General features: G+C 38.6%; 4 protein-coding genes across 5 annotated transcripts; all 4 read right to left on the bottom strand.

Moving 5' to 3' along the window:
- Positions 1-144: 144 nt before the first annotated feature.
- Positions 145-2,678, bottom strand: cyba (cytochrome b-245, alpha polypeptide). The gene is made up of 6 exons (XM_076110194.1): positions 2,520-2,678; positions 2,112-2,181; positions 1,567-1,641; positions 1,382-1,465; positions 1,166-1,247; positions 145-777 (listed from the first exon to the last, which is right to left on the bottom strand). The coding sequence occupies exons 1-6, from the start codon at positions 2,575-2,577 to the stop codon at positions 592-594; spliced, it is 555 nt and encodes a 184-aa protein (XP_075966309.1). The 5' UTR covers positions 2,578-2,678; the 3' UTR covers positions 145-591.
- A 473-nt stretch (positions 2,679-3,151) lies between these two features.
- Positions 3,152-7,410, bottom strand: mvda (mevalonate (diphospho) decarboxylase a). The gene is made up of 10 exons (XM_076109893.1): positions 7,197-7,410; positions 6,935-7,005; positions 6,417-6,531; positions 6,190-6,336; positions 5,804-6,003; positions 5,497-5,571; positions 5,133-5,351; positions 4,448-4,563; positions 4,125-4,233; positions 3,152-3,715 (listed from the first exon to the last, which is right to left on the bottom strand). The coding sequence occupies exons 1-10, from the start codon at positions 7,270-7,272 to the stop codon at positions 3,635-3,637; spliced, it is 1,209 nt and encodes a 402-aa protein (XP_075966008.1). The 5' UTR covers positions 7,273-7,410; the 3' UTR covers positions 3,152-3,634.
- Positions 7,411-8,561: 1,151 nt separating this feature from the next.
- Positions 8,562-12,477, bottom strand: pdcd5 (programmed cell death 5). The gene is made up of 6 exons (XM_076109896.1): positions 12,296-12,477; positions 10,743-10,786; positions 10,335-10,396; positions 9,408-9,499; positions 9,240-9,311; positions 8,562-9,155 (listed from the first exon to the last, which is right to left on the bottom strand). Exons 1-6 carry the CDS (start codon positions 12,359-12,361, stop codon positions 9,105-9,107), a joined length of 387 nt encoding a protein of 128 aa, XP_075966011.1. The 5' UTR covers positions 12,362-12,477; the 3' UTR covers positions 8,562-9,104.
- A 205-nt stretch (positions 12,478-12,682) lies between these two features.
- uraha (urate (5-hydroxyiso-) hydrolase a) lies at positions 12,683-15,961 on the bottom strand. Of its 2 annotated transcripts, XM_076109894.1 has the most exons (5): positions 15,900-15,961; positions 14,644-14,702; positions 13,693-13,829; positions 13,422-13,557; positions 12,683-13,204 (listed from the first exon to the last, which is right to left on the bottom strand). In XM_076109894.1, the coding sequence occupies exons 1-5, from the start codon at positions 15,955-15,957 to the stop codon at positions 13,115-13,117; spliced, it is 480 nt and encodes a 159-aa protein (XP_075966009.1). In that variant the 5' UTR covers positions 15,958-15,961; the 3' UTR covers positions 12,683-13,114. The 2 variants fall into 2 exon arrangements, with proteins under 2 accessions (XP_075966009.1, XP_075966010.1); XM_076109895.1 differs by having other exon boundaries at positions 14,644-15,950.
- Between the last annotated feature and the right edge of the window lie 1,375 nt (positions 15,962-17,336).

Raw genomic sequence — 17,336 nt, 5'->3', positions numbered from 1 at the left:
AGATGAGAAAGGGAATTTCTGATGTAATGAAATTCAGTGTGTTTGCGAAAGGGGGAAGTTGCAAATGTCATTTCTTAAAATAACCACCCAAGGGAAACTTGTAAAATAAGACATATGAAAGTACAAAAACATGCAGGACAGATCATGAGTCAAGGTGCACAAGGCATTTATTTACAAGACATCAAAATGCAGACATCAAAATATTGATAAATGCTCAACATAATCAGCCTGATACAGCCAAAACACAATATGTAAATTTAATCCTTGCAAACATCGTCATGTTGTCCTTCAAGATTGTGATCAGTTGACCGAGTTAACATAGTGTAAGTATAAGATCTATGCATGGCAACACAATGGATGCAACTCAACTTAATATATATTCTGGTGGTTGGCACAGAAAACAGATATTGGTTTGCACTTTTATAACAGCGGTACAATGCCTACGTCACCTACAGCCTTTTGACTTAGCAACTTCTGTAAATGGTTGCCACTTAGCAGCTTTATCATTTACATTCATCTTCTGTGGCAGGTTTTGTTTCAAAAGTTAAATTCACTTTATCCATACAGAGGATAAGACAATGAACTGGTTAGTTACTCGCTAACAGGGATGGGGTTGTCATAGGCTGCTTCCTCAAGGTCGTCCACCCGTTTCCTGCGCGTCTCTGGAGGAGGTCTTGGTGGTGGATTCTGGGGAGGATTCTTCATGGTGTCGGCTGGCTTTCGGGTCACATCCTTCCTTGGAAGAATGGGCTCCCACTGTTCACCTCGGATAGCTGCCTATAAGCAAGAAGGTGACAGGGAAAACAAGTCAGTGAGATCAAGTTAAGCATGCCTGAAACCTATTGTTCAAATCCTAACAACATAATGGGAGGATACATAACAGTGGCCCTTATCCAGTACACGCATAGTCAAACTGAGCAGTGTGCCACACTTTATGACTTTGGTTACCACATAGTACTGTTGAAGAATTCAGGCACACCCCTGACGAGTCAGATTTCATAATTATAGGGCCATGTCTCAACTGAGGAACCAGTAAAGAAAAAATCTCTTCCTTGTTGCCATTTCCTTGTTTCCGTCAACTGGCCACTTCCTGCCTCATCAAACAACTTTATCAAATGATACCTGCTATAATCAGAGATTCATGTGGTAAAAGCTGAAAACTTACCGCAAGGTAGATAAGGCTGGCAATGCCGAGGCAGACACATCCGAGGACAGTTGCAAGCATAAAACCTCCAGGTACACAGATTCTAAGAAAGACAGAAAAGGAATTTTGAGGACAAAGGACAATAAAGACAAGTTGTTTATCTATTGTTGGAAAGACTGACAGTGAATGAGAGGAATGCAGTCCGGCAAAGGAAAGTGGCTGTCGTACTGAACTCACGCAGCATGTAGAAATGCTCTGACATAGTAGTTCCTTGTCAATGGCCCAAAGGATTTCACACATACGGTGAAGCAGTACTGGCCCCTGAGGGAAAACAAGAGACAGGACTGAGCAATAAGCTTAGCAATCATCACAGAACAGCCTACATATAAAAACATTTATTCTTGGAAGAAGACACCACTTACGTTCTCTCCACACTTGTGCCTTTGGCCCTCTTGCTTCTGGGATACTCCAGAAGACACACAAACGCCCCAGCAGCACTATAGTTATCTGTCAAGGCTGTTTCATCTCACAAGGTTCACTAGTCACATAATAACTATGACAGGACATCAAAGCTAATTTAAATGAACATCTGTGGCTGTGAGAAGGTTCAGTGATATTGAGAATGATGGAGGGACTGATTGTTTCAGATATAAAGGAGATAGCAGAATGGAGGAGTTCCATATATGCAAAAAGTTTATACTGGTATTGGCTTTAATTTACTATTTGACTGTTCTTTTAGGCATTGTGATTTATTAATTCTTGGCATGGAATTGTTTCTAAATGCTGTCATAACAATGCTGAATAACAGCAGCAAAGTACACAGAACACCTAAAATGTTGTTCTGCACAGACTTCAGTTTAGGTAAAGAAATGTCAAATGATAGCAGGTCTTGGACTCTGGAAATTGAATCGTGAACATTTTCAAAAAGAGACAAACTCAATCATCCTGGCTTAAGTATAAAGGATACATGGCATAAGCAGCAAACTGCCAGCCTCTGAACTGTGCAGCCACCCCTACAATGCCTCCAGTGAGTAGAACTAAAAGAAGGAAGCAGGAAGTTAAAATGATGACAAACATACATTTTATGAATCCACTCAAAGAGACAAACCTATGTTAAATTGTGCATCGCTTTGACTGAAAATCATTCTCATTTGTTATTAAACAGGCTTGAATTTGAAACAGTTGATTGATGATAATGATGTTATATTGCTGACATACATCTTGGTCAAGGAACTAATGACGGCAGCTAAAAAACCTGTGAAAATATTCTATTTGATCTAAATTGCTCATGTACGTTAATCAGACAATACTTTCTATGAAACTCACTAAAAGTTTATTTTTTTTTTCAATCTTAACAAAATGTTTGTATACTCACTGAGTCCTGAGGCCAGAGCCTGCTCATTGGCCCACATCGCCCACTCGATTTTCCCCATTGCGTTCACTTAAACAGCCTCTCTGCAAACTGCTGGAACTGACCAGAGAGCGACTCACAGCTGAGATCGTTTCTACAAGGAAGAAGATGTATTTACGTGAAGTGAGGTGTGTCCGTGTGCAGGCTGGGAGGCGGGGCGTACGTGAGCCGATCCCCATTTCAGTCGGCATTTCCGAATGGTGGAGGAGTACAGTGGGGGAGGAGGGGCCAGCCGATCAAACTTACCCAACAGGTAAAACTAATTATAACACGGGCAGTTGTAGAACGTTCATTTCATATGCAACTCCTGCTAATTGTTGTCCGTTTATAAAGAACTCATTCGGGATAAAGGTGTTGTACACAACTATGCAAAGACGTTTGATTTTTGCCATAGATAAGGGAATGATCTCATGGTTTTATAATTGACTCATAAGTGATTTTTTAAAGCACATTGTTTTAGTGCTTGCTGGGCTATGCCATTGTGAACATTTCAGCTTTCAGTGAGGCATATTTTCATTTTCTTTTCCCTTCTTTGCATCTGTCCCTGACAAAAGCTTGATTTTGGAAATGGCAAAAGACAAAACAAGAAACAGATATATTGACTAAAATATATTTTATTTAATGTTACAGAATACAATTGACAAAAGTTAAGTATGTACTGTAGGTCTGAAATTAGGTTTTCACAAGAAACTTAAAACATAATTAAAAAGATGTCCATTCAAATTCCCGTAGGCACAAGCATGTGCTCAGACAGGACAGAGAGCACAAGCTCAGCTGCAGTACTAGCTGCATTCATGGTTCAGTGTGTTGCTCAAGAGCACACAGGCAGTACCCTTGAGCAATGCCAGCGTGTCTATGTAGACATGCAGATACTGAGAAATGACTAATTAAGAGCGAAGGAGGGGCACACCATACAGTTTGATAATTAAAGAAGACATATTAGCATCAACAATGGTAAGGAAGGTGTGGTGTTGCTATGATTTGTAAAAACGTAGTGACGACAAATGTAAATTTGTATCTCCGCTGAGTTTGCTTTATTGTTGATCAGTGGAACTTTGTCTATTTTTGGCTGCAGGGATTCACACAGTTTTCTTAGGCAACCCATCAGATCCGAGTAGATGCCGAGTGGGATCCTCCACAACACAAGGGCCTGGTCCAACCTTGAACACAAAACAAGAAAAGATCATTATTCAAAAGAACTCATCAACTCACCAGCTTTTTCTAATAAAGTCTAAACATGAATAAAGGTCAAATATTGAATGAACTCTTTAATGCCACATCAGTGAAGCAGAGGAACTACTGTATATCACAATATGTGCCACAATTTTCAACTGAAGTAGTGCAACACAATATTTACGTAAGAGCATGTTAAAAAGGAAATGTGGACAGAAATTCAGACGTGTCTCGCAATCTGACAACTGATATATCACGTCTTTCTACTTTATATTGTGCACTCTTAAGATAAACACAAACTAAAACAGATAACATTGAGTTTCAGTTGTTGTTGATAAAGTAAACTGATAAAATACCTGAGCGACAGAGTGATTACATCTGTGTGTATGTCTGTACCTTGGTACTAATAACGTAGCTTAGTCCCTTTGGCAAGGGCTCTAGACCAATTGCCTGTTTCAGCTCCTCAGAAAGAGCCACATGATTAACTGGAAGACCCTTTAGAAACCTGCAGAGGAGAAAGAAACATTCAATTACTAATTTGAAAGAGACTGAAGCAAACATAGCTTATTAGACTGTGAGAAACAGCTTATTTGGAGCCAAAAAACACTATCTATCATGGCGTGTTTATGTTTATAAATTATATTTTCCGATGAATTACTTTGTTTGTCAGCAATATTTTTTAGAGCTAAATGTAGTAAGTCGAGTAACTGTCAACTCACTGTCCTCCATTGGTCTCTGGGGGGAAGAAATGTTGAACTGCCTGAACAAACTCAGGAACATGCTGCTGTAGCGTGTAGATCACAGCGTTGGGTCCCGCATCGAATGTGTAGGCCAACTAGAGGGGAACAAGGAGACTGTAACTGACATATAAGGAGTGTGAAACCACCCCACAAGTTTCACATCTTCATTACACAATCTCAGACATTCAGCTGCATGAACAATGAACAGAGGCACATTTCTAACAGAAAAAAAAAAAAAAGTGCCTTCACTTAAAAGCAGGGATACAAAAGTGAGGAGGCTACAGTTCTACATAATGCATGGAGTACATTACTAAAGACAAAGACACTGCCACACACAAATGATCTGAAGACATTTGAAAGTATGTTTGTAATTTATATGATTTCGCCCCATTAACTACAAAATATGTGCTGCATAACTTTTCCAAGTCATTTTACACTTTCTTTAACGTTCAAAGCTCAATGTTTCCATTTATAATTGTATTTTATCATGCAAAGAACTGCAACTCCTAATCCATCAAAGTTACCATTTTTAACTTTTTCTTTCTTTATTGTTGAGTAATAATGCATTAAGTATTTTTTTTAAGTAAATACACAGCTGTCCAACACTATACCAAGAGGAGTACTACATCAATATGTTTCTGCTCTTTCTCAAAATGTTGCTCACCCTTGTCTCCCCGTAGTGTCTGTTATACCGATGCACCAACTTGATAACCTGTTGAGAGACACTGTTGAGGTAGAAGATAGGTGGGTATGTGTCAAGGCAGGTTGCATGGAACTGGTTACTGTCCTTCATGGTTAGTTCAGCAAATGCAGCAAAGTCCTTTCTTTGCACGGCTTCAATCATCTCTACCATCCGGCCTGGGACGACAGACTCGGCTCGGTGCTACACACACAGAAAAGATTCACATAGGCTCTCTTGTGAGAAACAATGAATTGGCTTTAAATACAGTGTAAATGAAAATAATCTCCACTTTTAACAGATTGACATTAATGTCAGTACATGGAATAATGTAAGTTAATGCGCGTACCTTTAAGAGACGGCTTGTTTGTACACTGGTTTGCATTCCAGAGGTGCTGCCCACTGGCTTCCTCTCAGCACTGGCCTACGAAAAAAGCATTAATTACATGTGATATAATTTTTCTACTATCTTCAACTTAAGTGTACATTTTGTGCACTGGTCAGGACGCTTGCATTACATGTTGCACAAAATATAGTCGTTCATAGAAGTAAAAAAATAGCATGCGACTTTCACAATAGAGTACAAAAGTGCCAAGACATAACTGACTGACATCATTCTGTCAGTCTCTCTCTCAAACAAACACAAGCTGACCTACCACTAATACAAGGACTCTGAGCTCAGGCCAATGAGTCTCTGGTGCCACCTGCTGGGCTAGACTGTCCTTGCCATCGTCTTCCTGTCCCATGATCCACTGGACAAACCCTCCATACATACTACGGCATGCGCTCCCGGAGCCTTGCCGAGCAATCCCAGACAACTCCCCCTCCAGGGCAAACACCCGGGCAAGAGTGTAAACTGCAACACAATAACAAAAGAGGGAGCAGAGGCGACTAGGTCAAATGGAAATGTATCAAATATGAGATAGACATGGTATATTGAAGAATGGGCACACACAGGAAACATAGTTCTCATTCTAAGATGAAAACAATCAGTTGAGTGTTCAATAAAATGAGTACTCTAGTGTCATTAGTGTGCACTCACCTAGACAAGCGAATCCAGCAGCAGAGGAGGCGAGCCCGGCAGCAGTGGGGAAGTCGTTAACAGAGCAGATGTGGACTTTGTGAGACAAACCCATCGAATCCAGAGCAGGGTCCCCGTCATTACGTCTCTTCCTTGCAAGTCGTCGAACTAAACACAGAACACAGAAAAGTGACATGGTGGCCGGCACTCTCTCTAACTCATACCCTTTGTCCTCTCCGTGGACTCACTTTCTCTCAGACAGGACTGTAGTCGAGGATGGGTTATGTCCTCCTCTTTGCCATTTAGCCATATTCGATCTTCCTGAAATGACCTGCTGGTTGCAACTGTTGTGGTAGTTTTCAGCTGAACAGAAGGAGGAAGACGAGGCGGATGTATATGAAATTGTAGCTATCGTATCACTAACACAAAGTCAGATTACAAAATCTAAGCCTCAAAATCTGCACATCATATATACGACACCATTTATGTAACCCACCCAGGCACAATTCAACAGCAAGGTCCATACTTTCTATAATCTGAATCATGTATTTGTACGCTCTTGGTATGTTTCCATTACATTTACAGCGACCATGGAATACAGATGGTGACACTATATTCTAATACCAAACAAAGGTTACTACATAGTTTTTCCAGACTGAGACAAGTGTCTCTAATTATTATTAGCCTGTATTACTGGAGTCTTCATATAATGTAGCAGCTCTGTACAGAAGTAATAACACTTGGAGTAAGCGCACTGTTTACGTACCTGGTCTTGATGCAATGTGACGCTCAACGATGAGTTAATGGGCAGAATTAACTCTTCATTTCGCTTCCCCCCTAGAAAGTAAGTTGTACAAAAGGTGAAACAATATTAATATGCTTTAATGTGCAGTATTCAGTGAGACACCATGCACAAGTTGCCATACCAGAAACACATGTATCGTCGTTAAGACGATGTAAGTTATCTTTGCTACCTAAAGCTACAAACCTGCTACACAAGGATAAACACAAGGCGAGGAGATACTTACAGTATTTGATGACCGCTATATTCACAGGAGCGGTGCATGTAACTGTGTTTGGCTTGTCCATACTATCTCCAGGCATAGCTCTGCATGTAAACCGACGTTTGTATTGCTAAAAGTGTAACTGTATGCCTTGAAATACACTTTCTCAGGCTCCTCTAGTGCTCAGCAGTTACAGTTAAGCTAACGCTGTACAACCTTACTATCGCGTTTCCTCACGGTGTCTTACGATTGGCTGGTCTCGAACACGTGGCTAACCCCGCGACCAATCAGAGTCGAACCATTCTGAGTCAACAGTCGGAAGAGCCAATGAGAGATTATCTGACCACGGTCGTGCGAAAATGGGGCAAGGAGAGAGACCAGCCCACAGCAGTGCATCTCACTATGGACTTTATATGAATTACAAAAAAATCCATTTAACAGTTTAGGCAAAGTAAACGAGGATTATGAATAATAATTTTAAAAAATCAAAATTGTCTTGAAATATTGTAATTGTATATCAAAACCAGTAGTAAGATAAGAACAAGTAAAAAAACAACTTTAAGCTAATTATACTTAAGTATTTCCATTAAGTACTTAATGGTTAAACTCCACTACATTTCAAAGACAAACCGTGCAAGCATTTTAATGCAATACATTCATCTAAGCAGTACATGATATATTCAAATACTTTATATTTCGGATAATACTTTTACCTTAACTTAAAGTAAACTTTTTAAATGCAGGACTTTTGTCATGGAGCACTTTTACCCTTTACTTAATCTCTTGAATAAAGGATCTGAAAAGTCTTTCCACCAATGGTGATAGGGTAACTCCCTTTCTTGTAGCATTAGATTACTCTTCTTTCACTTGACAATGCAGGTAATGATCAAAGCAAAAAGTATCACTTGACTGTAGTGTTCGTAAAAATTAATGCCGAATGTGAAGCTATGATAACTCTAGCTAAGTAATTCATGGTGATGCAACAGTAATGCAAGTATTTCCTTCGGTTGTTTGACCGGCTTACTCTATGTTAATTGTGGAAACAAAGCTTAGTGTTATTTTATTTAAAAAATGAATCACGTTTCTCGTTCATTCTTTCTATTTTAAAAGTAGTTGGATACATTTAGCCATCTGTAAACTCTTATTGATTAGTCAGTCATCTCTAAAGAAACATTAAGTCAACTTTTCCTATTGTGTTGAAGATCATGTGTAATGATACTGCAAAGTTTTCTGTTTTTGCAGTGAGCATAGTCACTCACAACCGTGCTAATTGTGTGCGTTGACCAAAGGAACAAAATCTATGAAAAAATAAAGTAGAAACCTATTTATAGCGTTGAACTCTTTTTCATAACTGAACATTTTAGAAATGGTTTACTAGAAAAACAAACATTTTTATATTTTTTATGTAAACCTTTAATAAACATGTCAGCAAAAAGAAAATATCAAAGTGCAACAACCAAAGTTAATGGGATGCTGGCCCTAAATACAGAACAATGTTTAGAATTCAAATAATCTAGATAAAATGAGTGTGTTTTGTATTTTATTTAGCTTCTTGTGATTGAAGAACAGAAATCCAACATGGTAAAAATGAAAGAAAAAAAGAGTTACAACAGAGAGGAGTCAAACGGTGCCATGAGCTATCAGGGGTATGACACAAGCAGAGCAAATTTGTAGCAACTTGATCAAAAAGAGACCCCAAAAGAGCACCATATTTGACACTGTGAGTATTCTAACCCCCCCCCCCCCCCAACATCTTATGCCACAATATCAACTCCACTTTGTTCTTCCCTCCTGGTGATGCAGTTTCCAGAAACACACAGAGCTTCATGTGGCATCCCAGGATTCAGCTAACAGGTCAAAGATGGTATCAGAGTCTCAGTGAAGCATATCCTCTCCAGATTTCTTGGCTTGTTCCACGGTTCCCATTTAAAGTTAGTAATCATCTTCATCATCATCCGAGTCCATCACCCTACGCCTGTCGAACTGACAAGTACAGAGCATAAGGATGTAAGATGGACAAGTGACTGACAATGACTCAAACAGAGGGGACATTTCAGTGGCACTTACTTTGACCGTTGTCATCTTCTCTGTTTGCCCCCTGACTTTCTCTAGAATCTCGATCAAGCCCGACTCGGAAATCTGACAAAAGAAAAAATCCACTCGTCACAGTTCTGGCATGTGGAATAATAGCAGCATTAGCATTTTTAAGCTTCAGAGCAGAGGTCATTTTCTTACCTTTCCTCCCAAAGATCCATAACGAGCCATTTGAATGAGATAGTTTTCAACTGCTTTGGCCTTCTCCGGCTTCACCAACGCAAGATTGCTCACTGAAAAAGGAAAATTATTTTACCACCTTGTGTTCACATTTGAGTGGCATTTATAGATGTACACAACCTATTCATCACACAATATAGCTGCAAAGGAGCACTGGACCTTTTTACAGAACTCAGTAAGAGGAGCCTTACATTTCTTAGATAAATCCTGTAGGACACTTTCATTAGAGTGAAGAGAAACCACTCTTAAGATGTGTTACAAACTTTGCTACGATTCTTTTCGACAACATTTTTAATACTGGCATGCCGGTGGTGACTTGGTTGTATACAGTGCCAATCCTGCTACTTAGAACAGGTTTTAAAAGGTGTGTTTCTTTAATCATTTGTAATATTTTCTATCTGATTTTCACAAAAAGAAAACAGTATTGCTGTTTTTTGGCCATTTTCAACATGCCAAATAAATACATCTCACTACAATGTCTGTCTGTTGTTCTATTTTCTCGACAACCGTTCATTCGATCGACTTCACACGTGGCTGGTGTATTGCTCTTGAGATCCACGGGACATTATTAGTATTTTTTAGTAGTATGTTATGTATACACTTTGCAGTAAATGTTTGTGTGAGCTTTTGCCCCCAAATGAAGTGTCGACTCTACCATCACTAGTGGGTGCAACTACGTCACGGCAGGTGAAATGCTCAGGACCAAGAGAAGCGCAGTGTTCCGATTGTGAAGTTATTTCAATTAGCGGTTCTTGAGAAAGCTGTGAGCAGCAATACCGGAGGCCAAGCAATCGGTTAGTATTTTAATGATACCTTTTGGTTCTTCAAGAGCTTGATGAATTTCCAAATGGATTCCTCTCAATAGGCTAAATAAATGAAATTACTTACATCTGGCCCGGGCAGACTGGTCGAGAACTTGAGCCAATATAGAGTTCCTCATGTCATGTTCTCTGGAAAAAAGAAAACATTACTACATTAGCACTACGTACCACTGTTTGGGTCAAGGACTGCTGAGACCAGTAAAAAGAAAACAGAAAAATGCTTTTATTGAACCGTCAGGCCATCAGAACATTGGCTCGGTCCCACAGCTACACCGACAGGTTTAATATTATATTAAGTGTTGACTTTGCTTTCAAATATATTGAGACTCTGTAATAGTAATGACAATAGTCACAATAGTTTGTAGATAACTCAGTGTGTTCTTTAATTTAAAGTAGTAATAAAGACACCGTACTGTGTATAAAGTAAAATGCATTGACTATATGTCTATGCTTTAAATGAATGAACACATCTTACCTTTGTTTGGCCTCCTCTCCTTGCTGCTGATTATTTGAAGCATCCTGAAAGAAAATGTCAGAAAGCATTGTCACATATCGGTTGTATCTCTGCATTCAGCTAACTGGAGGATGTATAACAAGGAGAAAGATTTCATACCAGCCCAACATTCCCACAACACCTCACCGATTAGCTTAATAACTGTATCAATGAGTTTCCCCATGCTGGTCCATCATTTTATGAAACAGAGTTTCAATGATATATTTCACTAGAACATAATGTTTGGCTAAAGATCTGTTGAAATTTGATGCAATACAAGAATCTACAGCGCGCCTGTATCAAAACAACAGGTTAAGGTGTCAAGTCAGACAACAATCATTAACATTAGTTATACCTAATGTTTATATAGATAAGCTATGTCTTAATTATGATGGATAATTTACAGTATTGTTTTCTGTTTTACCTTTTTTATCTACATACATTTGCGCTTTGAATGAACAACTTTTCCTTTTTACGATATGATTAATTTGGGTATCTAGGATACCTCTCACCTTATCTGCTCCCTGAAAAAGTTGAGCAATTGTTCAAATGAATCTAATTTCAAGTCTTTAGTTCCCATTTTCTAATATTTATTTAGTCTGACATTGAATGTCTCCATCTTGATAAAAGTTGGAAATGAAGCATACATAAACACATCGGAAACAGTCCTGGACTTTTCTACTTCTTTCTTCTGTTTTATTAAATACTTGTTGTCCTTAAAACAAATCCCACATGTCAGCACTCCCTGGAGGGCAAAGTAGGAAGTTGTGACACTGTTTATAAATTACCTAAAATATATATTCAGCCTTTCTGTACAGAAGTGTCTTATCTGGTACAATCTACAATGACACCAATATATCTGTGATAAAACAACATCTTACTAATCTCATCAATGGGTTTCTGCTGAGCTGTGTGTATATATTGTGTACAATTTAGATACTGTGCGTTCAAGAAAGCAGTGTTTTTACATTTCACTCACATAGGATGGCACTATATCAATATTTTGTTATAGTATAAATATACAACGTTATGTATTACGGTCACATAAGACATTATTTACCTTGCACTATAAGAGAATGTTTCAGTTTATCATGTGGATAATAAAGAAACACTCATGGTAATGAAACTGTCTTGCCTTCTCACTAAATAGAAATCCAACAGATAATCTACGAAAATACTCAATTCTAACTAAGCTCACCAGTCTGCTGTGTACTTGTGAACATAAAATAAATACATTTGAAATAACTCGTTGTTTGATTTTAACGCTGTCATTGTCAGAGGGGTGTGCGCTAGCAGTGCCAGTGAGATGCTGCTGGTTATTACTGTGATATATGTTACTTACTACCGAGTTAATCACGGTTCTTTTACACAGAGCATGGTTCTCATAAGTGGGCTATGTATATCCACGGATCGACAGTTACATTAGTTGAGTTCTAGTAACTGATTTAGCCACTCAGTTAGCTAGCTAGCAGCATCTCAGCCTCTCCTTATAGGGCGGCCGCAAACACGCTTCCCAGCTCGTGTTTTGTCCTTACCCCGTGCTTTGCCTGTAGTTCCGCCATTCTTTGCCGCCTAATTGCCTCCAATTCGTCGTCTGCCATGGTTAACAGCAGTGATATGCACCTAATAGACTGAAAAGGGACGAGATAACGTAGTAAAATGTAACCTAAACTCCCAGCAGAGGCAAGGCCCTACCCAGTACAGGGGAGTGCAATCAAAGTCGAAAACACCGAGCCAACACTCAGGCTTAAGCAATCGAGCGCAGAGTGAGGATCACATAAGACGGATGTGAGAACTCTTACTGGACAGATGTATGAATTGTAGAAATATATATAGTAATGGTTTCTGTTGAGGATGGGAATGGCCTCAGGTGTTACAGGAATTGACAAGGCAATGACAGGATCTTTTTTTTGAGAACAATGTCCATGTAATATACTTTATTTTAATGTTATTTGTTTCACACAATGTGAATTTTGGTCAGTTTCATTTAGTATAAAATACAGAGTGCTGAGTTTTTGAAAAAATACTAGCAGGTGGATTTATATGCATGTTAGCAAAAGACCAAAAGAAAAGAATGTACCCCGAAAAACAGTTTATTAAAACAGTGTATGCCTTGATAACAGTTTTGAATAGGCGTTTAATATAATGGTATCCTAATAAGTACAGCGTATATGAGTAATATTGTTTGTGTAATCGTAACAAAATTATATTTATTACAGTATCACATCATTATTCAAAGGGAAGGATAATTCAAATGGAGCATTGTGTCTTGTCAATAGACAGTACAGCTGGTGCTGGGATGGATGTTCTTGGTGGAGTCGCCTCTGCCTGTGATGGGACATCACTGTTGATTTCTAGCTCCCTCTGTACGTACTATAAGAAAACCGACTCAGGAGTAGTGGGACATGGTACTTTTTGCCAGGGTCATTTATAGTGAAGACAATCTGCAACAAAACACCAAACATGAAAGAGATCAATAATTACAAGTAAGACTGCTAGTCATGATTGTTAATTGCATTGTATGTCAAGTTAAATTAGGGTACAAATTCACGGATCTAGTTACAAAAATATGGTAAAGCCACAAGCAAGTAAAGCAGCATTATACCTAAGAATGAAAGATGAAGATCATGTTGGCACATAACCCTTTATGCCTTTCCTCACCTCAACATACGGGTAGAAGCAGGTCTCTGCCATACTCTCCCAGTACTGAGCAGTCTCAAAATGCAATCTATACACCCCGGAAGTAAACATTTGGGTTGTGATGAGTCCTGGGCAGCGTCCATCAGCATTAGTGATCCTGTTGAGACAAAATATGATTTAAGACCTATGATGAAAATATACATTAGTGGTAATATTTGAGAATTTCCTGTGACCATATTTGGGGACTATGTGAGTGGTGTTTTGCTTATGACACTTTTCCTCAGGTTTTTACCCAGTGCTTATCAAACTCCAGGTACTAGTAGAGGGGTCTTGTCGATAGAGACTGAGGCCCATGTTCGCACCAGGGACACCCATTGCCGTGTTCAGCACATGGGTGGTCAGGGGACTAGGGCCTGCCATTGCTGTGATCTACAGAACAAGAGTTTAAGACTTTCAGTTGATGTGCTCAAATCTGAAGAAATCCCATTAGACTACAACATTAAAAATTACACAATTATCTTTTGACAACTGGCAAATAAATATTAATACGGGACTAGTTTTGTTAAAGTGACATTGGTTTTGAATTATATTTGTTAATTTGTTCCAAATGTAAAGGAAGAACACTTTAACACCCCATCTTCATATAACTATCTTACATTCATATAGCACAGCTCTTTCAAAGTTGTCAGACTTATTTGATGTATAGATTTATTTTAATTATGTGCTTTCTGCTTCCTTGATCAGCACTGAAAAGTTAGCCATTTAAAGAGGAAACCTTCCTGTATTGAAGCAACATGTGGGATTTATTTGGGAATGCAGAGTGAAAATTCTGTTTCAGGACATTTTAAATACTTACAAGTAGCAAATTGTACATGTACGTTGTGCGTTATTATGTATAAAGGGTAATGTATTTAGGGTAATTGAATAACAGGACATGCAATCTCCTCAACTAGATACAGAGGTAGTTGTTCAAACTAATAATAACTTCTGAATGAAACCCTGGATATACTGTAATATGTACATTCAAAAATGTGTTTTTGGTCAAATGTATATTTCAGTGACTGACTATTGACTGCCCCTGTTGTAGCCTCTCTCACTTCTCCCAAAATATCTTCTCAGCAGAGTTCATGCTTTTGCTTTAAAATACAATATACAGTCCATACAACATATTGAATATAATTGTCTGTTCTATTGAATGAAATATTGTATTGTATTGTATATCTATTAAAAGTTTTGTTCTTACCTTATTTCCAGGCAAAATATGACCCTTGAGTTGCTGCAGCCTGTACGCGCTCATGTGTGCTGATGAATAAACTGGGTCAGTGGTTTTAACCAAAAAAATATAATTTCATGGTTTATTAATAAACAGCATCAGATGTTTCTCACATTTCCCTTGCAAATCTGCACACTGACCTATTCCACATGACATTCAGCACTCAAGTGCTTATCTTTCTGTCAACAGAAGACTGGTTGTGCAAGAGCTCCTTTTGTCAATCTTTGCTTTCAGCACTTTGAACTTAGTGGAAATGGATGATGAAAGTGGACTGCTCAGAGGCCGAGGCACATGCAGACAAGCGCATAATAATTGAAGTAAAATGAACGTTTCTTTTCATTTTCTGACATATGTTTATCTTAATGAACCCTAAATACACCGACAACTTCCTGCTCGAATTCTATAGGTTAAGACACGTGCTGTGATACCTCCTCTCACCCCGCTCTCATTTTAATGACATTCAAACCAGAGTGTTCAATGTAATCATTTCAAACATGAGGGATCTTTTAGAGCTAAATGTTGACAACAAGCACTACTCTGTGAACACATTAAAACATGGTGACTATTACATCGGGCTATTGGAGTTTTTCTTCGAAAGTATTGCTGTAATTTCCTTTAATGCTACTATACTTCTTAGTTTTTCTTAGAAACAACTGTCAAAAATCTCTGTGACATGAACTGTGGTAAACATTCTAAACTGAAGGTCCATTTAATGAGCTATTGACAGAGCTTTCTATTATGACTCTTGGACTTTATGGTCAAATGGAACATGCTTCGTTTAGGACAGTGTGTCATCAGTAAAGAAATTGTTCTCAACAATTAACATTAATTATTCCAACTACATTTCCTGATATGATTTGACAGTTTCTAGTTAGCTATTATGTCCTATTTCCAATATTTACTAGGTAACCGCACCATTTGACCACATGAACATCCTCAACTGTGCCCTCAGCGTCTGCTCACTTTTTATGCTTAGCCAAAATACTGTTGTATAGGGTCACATAAAAACAACCAATAGTTATTACCATTTTCTCCCTGTGGCCATAGTATGTCAGTTATTAACTCAGTCTTTAGCTGGCTTTTCAGAGACACAGCTAGTGGTAGAAATACTTTCTTGAACACATTTTACATCTGCAGTATCTCCACCACTAGTCGTTTTTCTGAAAGAAATATAGTAGAACAACCAAACTTTCTTAAAATAACCGTATGCAGAAAATGTACTGTACCTATTGATCCGTTTTGACCTGGCTGCCATGTTGTTGTCACAGGAGTTTGAAGTCTCATCAACTGTGAACAACTTGTGGAAAATGAAGCATCGCGTTAGTTCATGCAGGACACGGAAGTCATACGCCCCCAGCTGTAAACTGACAGCCAGCCTATTGATTCATAGCTTCCACATGGCCACGCACCAATCACAGCCCACTCTCACTTCAGGGAGGTTTATTTAAATATGACTCCCTCCTCACTGATTCCTTCTACACCAACGCTGTTACAAGCCGTACTGCCGGCAAAGCTTTGCCTCCTCCACCCTTTTTTTAGTTCAGAGTTCATCTTTCATGGCAAATGGTTGAAATGTATTTAAAAAATGTACTTCTGGCTCATTCCTGTAAAGTTTAAACCCTTGGGGGTTGTTGCTCGGTGCTCCCCGTTTTGGCTTGGTAGCTGCTGGCTAATCTGGGGAGCATTCAAAGAGCGGAGCCATCATCGCCAAGTTTAACTGTATGTCCATTTGTTGCAATAAATGGTTAAAATCTATGACGAGAGTGTTCCTGACTGAACTGCTGTAGTGTGAGTCTAGGCAGTGTTGGTGGTATCATCAGGCACAGCAGCCTTCAAAACTACACACACGGTATGGATAATAATGTGTACAATTCTGCTTGAGGGTCCGATTGAGCTGAGGTCAAACCATCCATGCACCGAGGACTACAGATGTTGTGGGTTCAGAGAAACCTGTGATCATGTGATCTAGCTCTCTGACTTACGGCAAGCGAGATGATGTTTACTTTCAGCTTTCCTCTGTTTGATATGGAGTCTATTATTATATATGATTTATACACTTCGGATATTTGCACACTGTAAGTGGTAAAGTTTTGGAGCAGTACTTTCAACATTTTATGATTTCTAATACTTAACATTATTTCCAATGTTTGTTTCTCTTTCAATTGTTCTCTCTGTGTCTGTCTTGGTCTCTTAGAAAAAACACACACACTCCCATGTACTGTATTTATACTCAATATGAAAATACCTTTACTACTTTGACAATGAGTATTTCCACTTGGCTAATCTGAAGAATGCAAACAAAAAAAATGTAACAGCATAGGAATAACGTCTTTGTTTTCTTTTAAAAAACACATGAGAATTCCTAAAGCAAGAATAAAATTAGACAGTTCAACAATTACAGTAAAGTTTACAATAATACACAATATTACACACTGACCGGGGCCTCTGCATGTCTTAAAAGTGCCAAATACATGATGGAAGAAAGTAGTAACATTTCTCTAACACATATAAAGGAAAGAAAAGTTTTAGAGTATAGCAGACTGATACTTACAAGCTGAAAACAACCTGTTTCTCCTGAATGATCAGCGTTACTATTCAATCTCTCACAGATTACTGTGACTAACTTTGACTAGCTAAATTCTGATATCTTAGAAAGAGAAAAG

Source organism: Anarhichas minor, unplaced genomic scaffold (genome assembly GCF_050575085.1).
Source record: "Anarhichas minor isolate MPS153535 unplaced genomic scaffold, ASM5057508v1 ptg000042l, whole genome shotgun sequence".
Classification (NCBI taxonomy): Eukaryota; Metazoa; Chordata; class Actinopteri; order Perciformes; family Anarhichadidae; genus Anarhichas; species Anarhichas minor.
Note: the sequence above shows the minus strand (reverse complement) of the source record. Positions and strands in the feature narration are given on the sequence as shown.

What these genes read in the sequence shown, in the direction of transcription:
- pdcd5 (XM_076109896.1), bottom strand. Translation starts at nt 12,361, where the DNA reads ATGGCAGACGACGAATTGGAGGCAATTAGGCGGCAAAGAATGGCGGAA. An exon ending in CCAGTCTGCCCGGGCCAGAT is followed by an intron (nt 9,500 to 10,334) that starts GTAAGTAATTTC and finishes TTCCTTTTTCAG; the next exon opens with TGAGCAATCTTGCGTTGGTG. An exon ending in AGAAGATGACAACGGTCAAA is followed by an intron (nt 9,156 to 9,239) that starts GTAAGTGCCACT and finishes TGTACTTGTCAG; the next exon opens with TTCGACAGGCGTAGGGTGAT.
- mvda (XM_076109893.1), bottom strand. Translation starts at nt 7,272, where the DNA reads ATGCCTGGAGATAGTATGGACAAGCCAAACACAGTTACATGCACCGCT. An exon ending in TATAGCGGTCATCAAATACT is followed by an intron (nt 7,006 to 7,196) that starts GTAAGTATCTCC and finishes CTTACTTTCTAG; the next exon opens with GGGGGAAGCGAAATGAAGAG. An exon ending in TGCTGGATTCGCTTGTCTAG is followed by an intron (nt 6,004 to 6,189) that starts GTGAGTGCACAC and finishes ATTGTGTTGCAG; the next exon opens with TTTACACTCTTGCCCGGGTG.
- uraha (XM_076109894.1), bottom strand. Translation starts at nt 15,957, where the DNA reads ATGAGACTTCAAACTCCTGTGACAACAACATGGCAGCCAGGTCAAAAC. An exon ending in AGGTCAAAACGGATCAATAG is followed by an intron (nt 14,703 to 15,899) that starts GTACAGTACATT and finishes TTTATTCATCAG; the next exon opens with CACACATGAGCGCGTACAGG. An exon ending in GCTTCTACCCGTATGTTGAG is followed by an intron (nt 13,205 to 13,421) that starts GTGAGGAAAGGC and finishes GTTTTGTTGCAG; the next exon opens with ATTGTCTTCACTATAAATGA.
- cyba (XM_076110194.1), bottom strand. Translation starts at nt 2,577, where the DNA reads ATGGGGAAAATCGAGTGGGCGATGTGGGCCAATGAGCAGGCTCTGGCC. An exon ending in GGCTCTGGCCTCAGGACTCA is followed by an intron (nt 2,182 to 2,519) that starts GTGAGTATACAA and finishes TCCTTCTTTTAG; the next exon opens with TTCTACTCACTGGAGGCATT. An exon ending in AGAGCATTTCTACATGCTGC is followed by an intron (nt 1,248 to 1,381) that starts GTGAGTTCAGTA and finishes TGTCTTTCTTAG; the next exon opens with AATCTGTGTACCTGGAGGTT.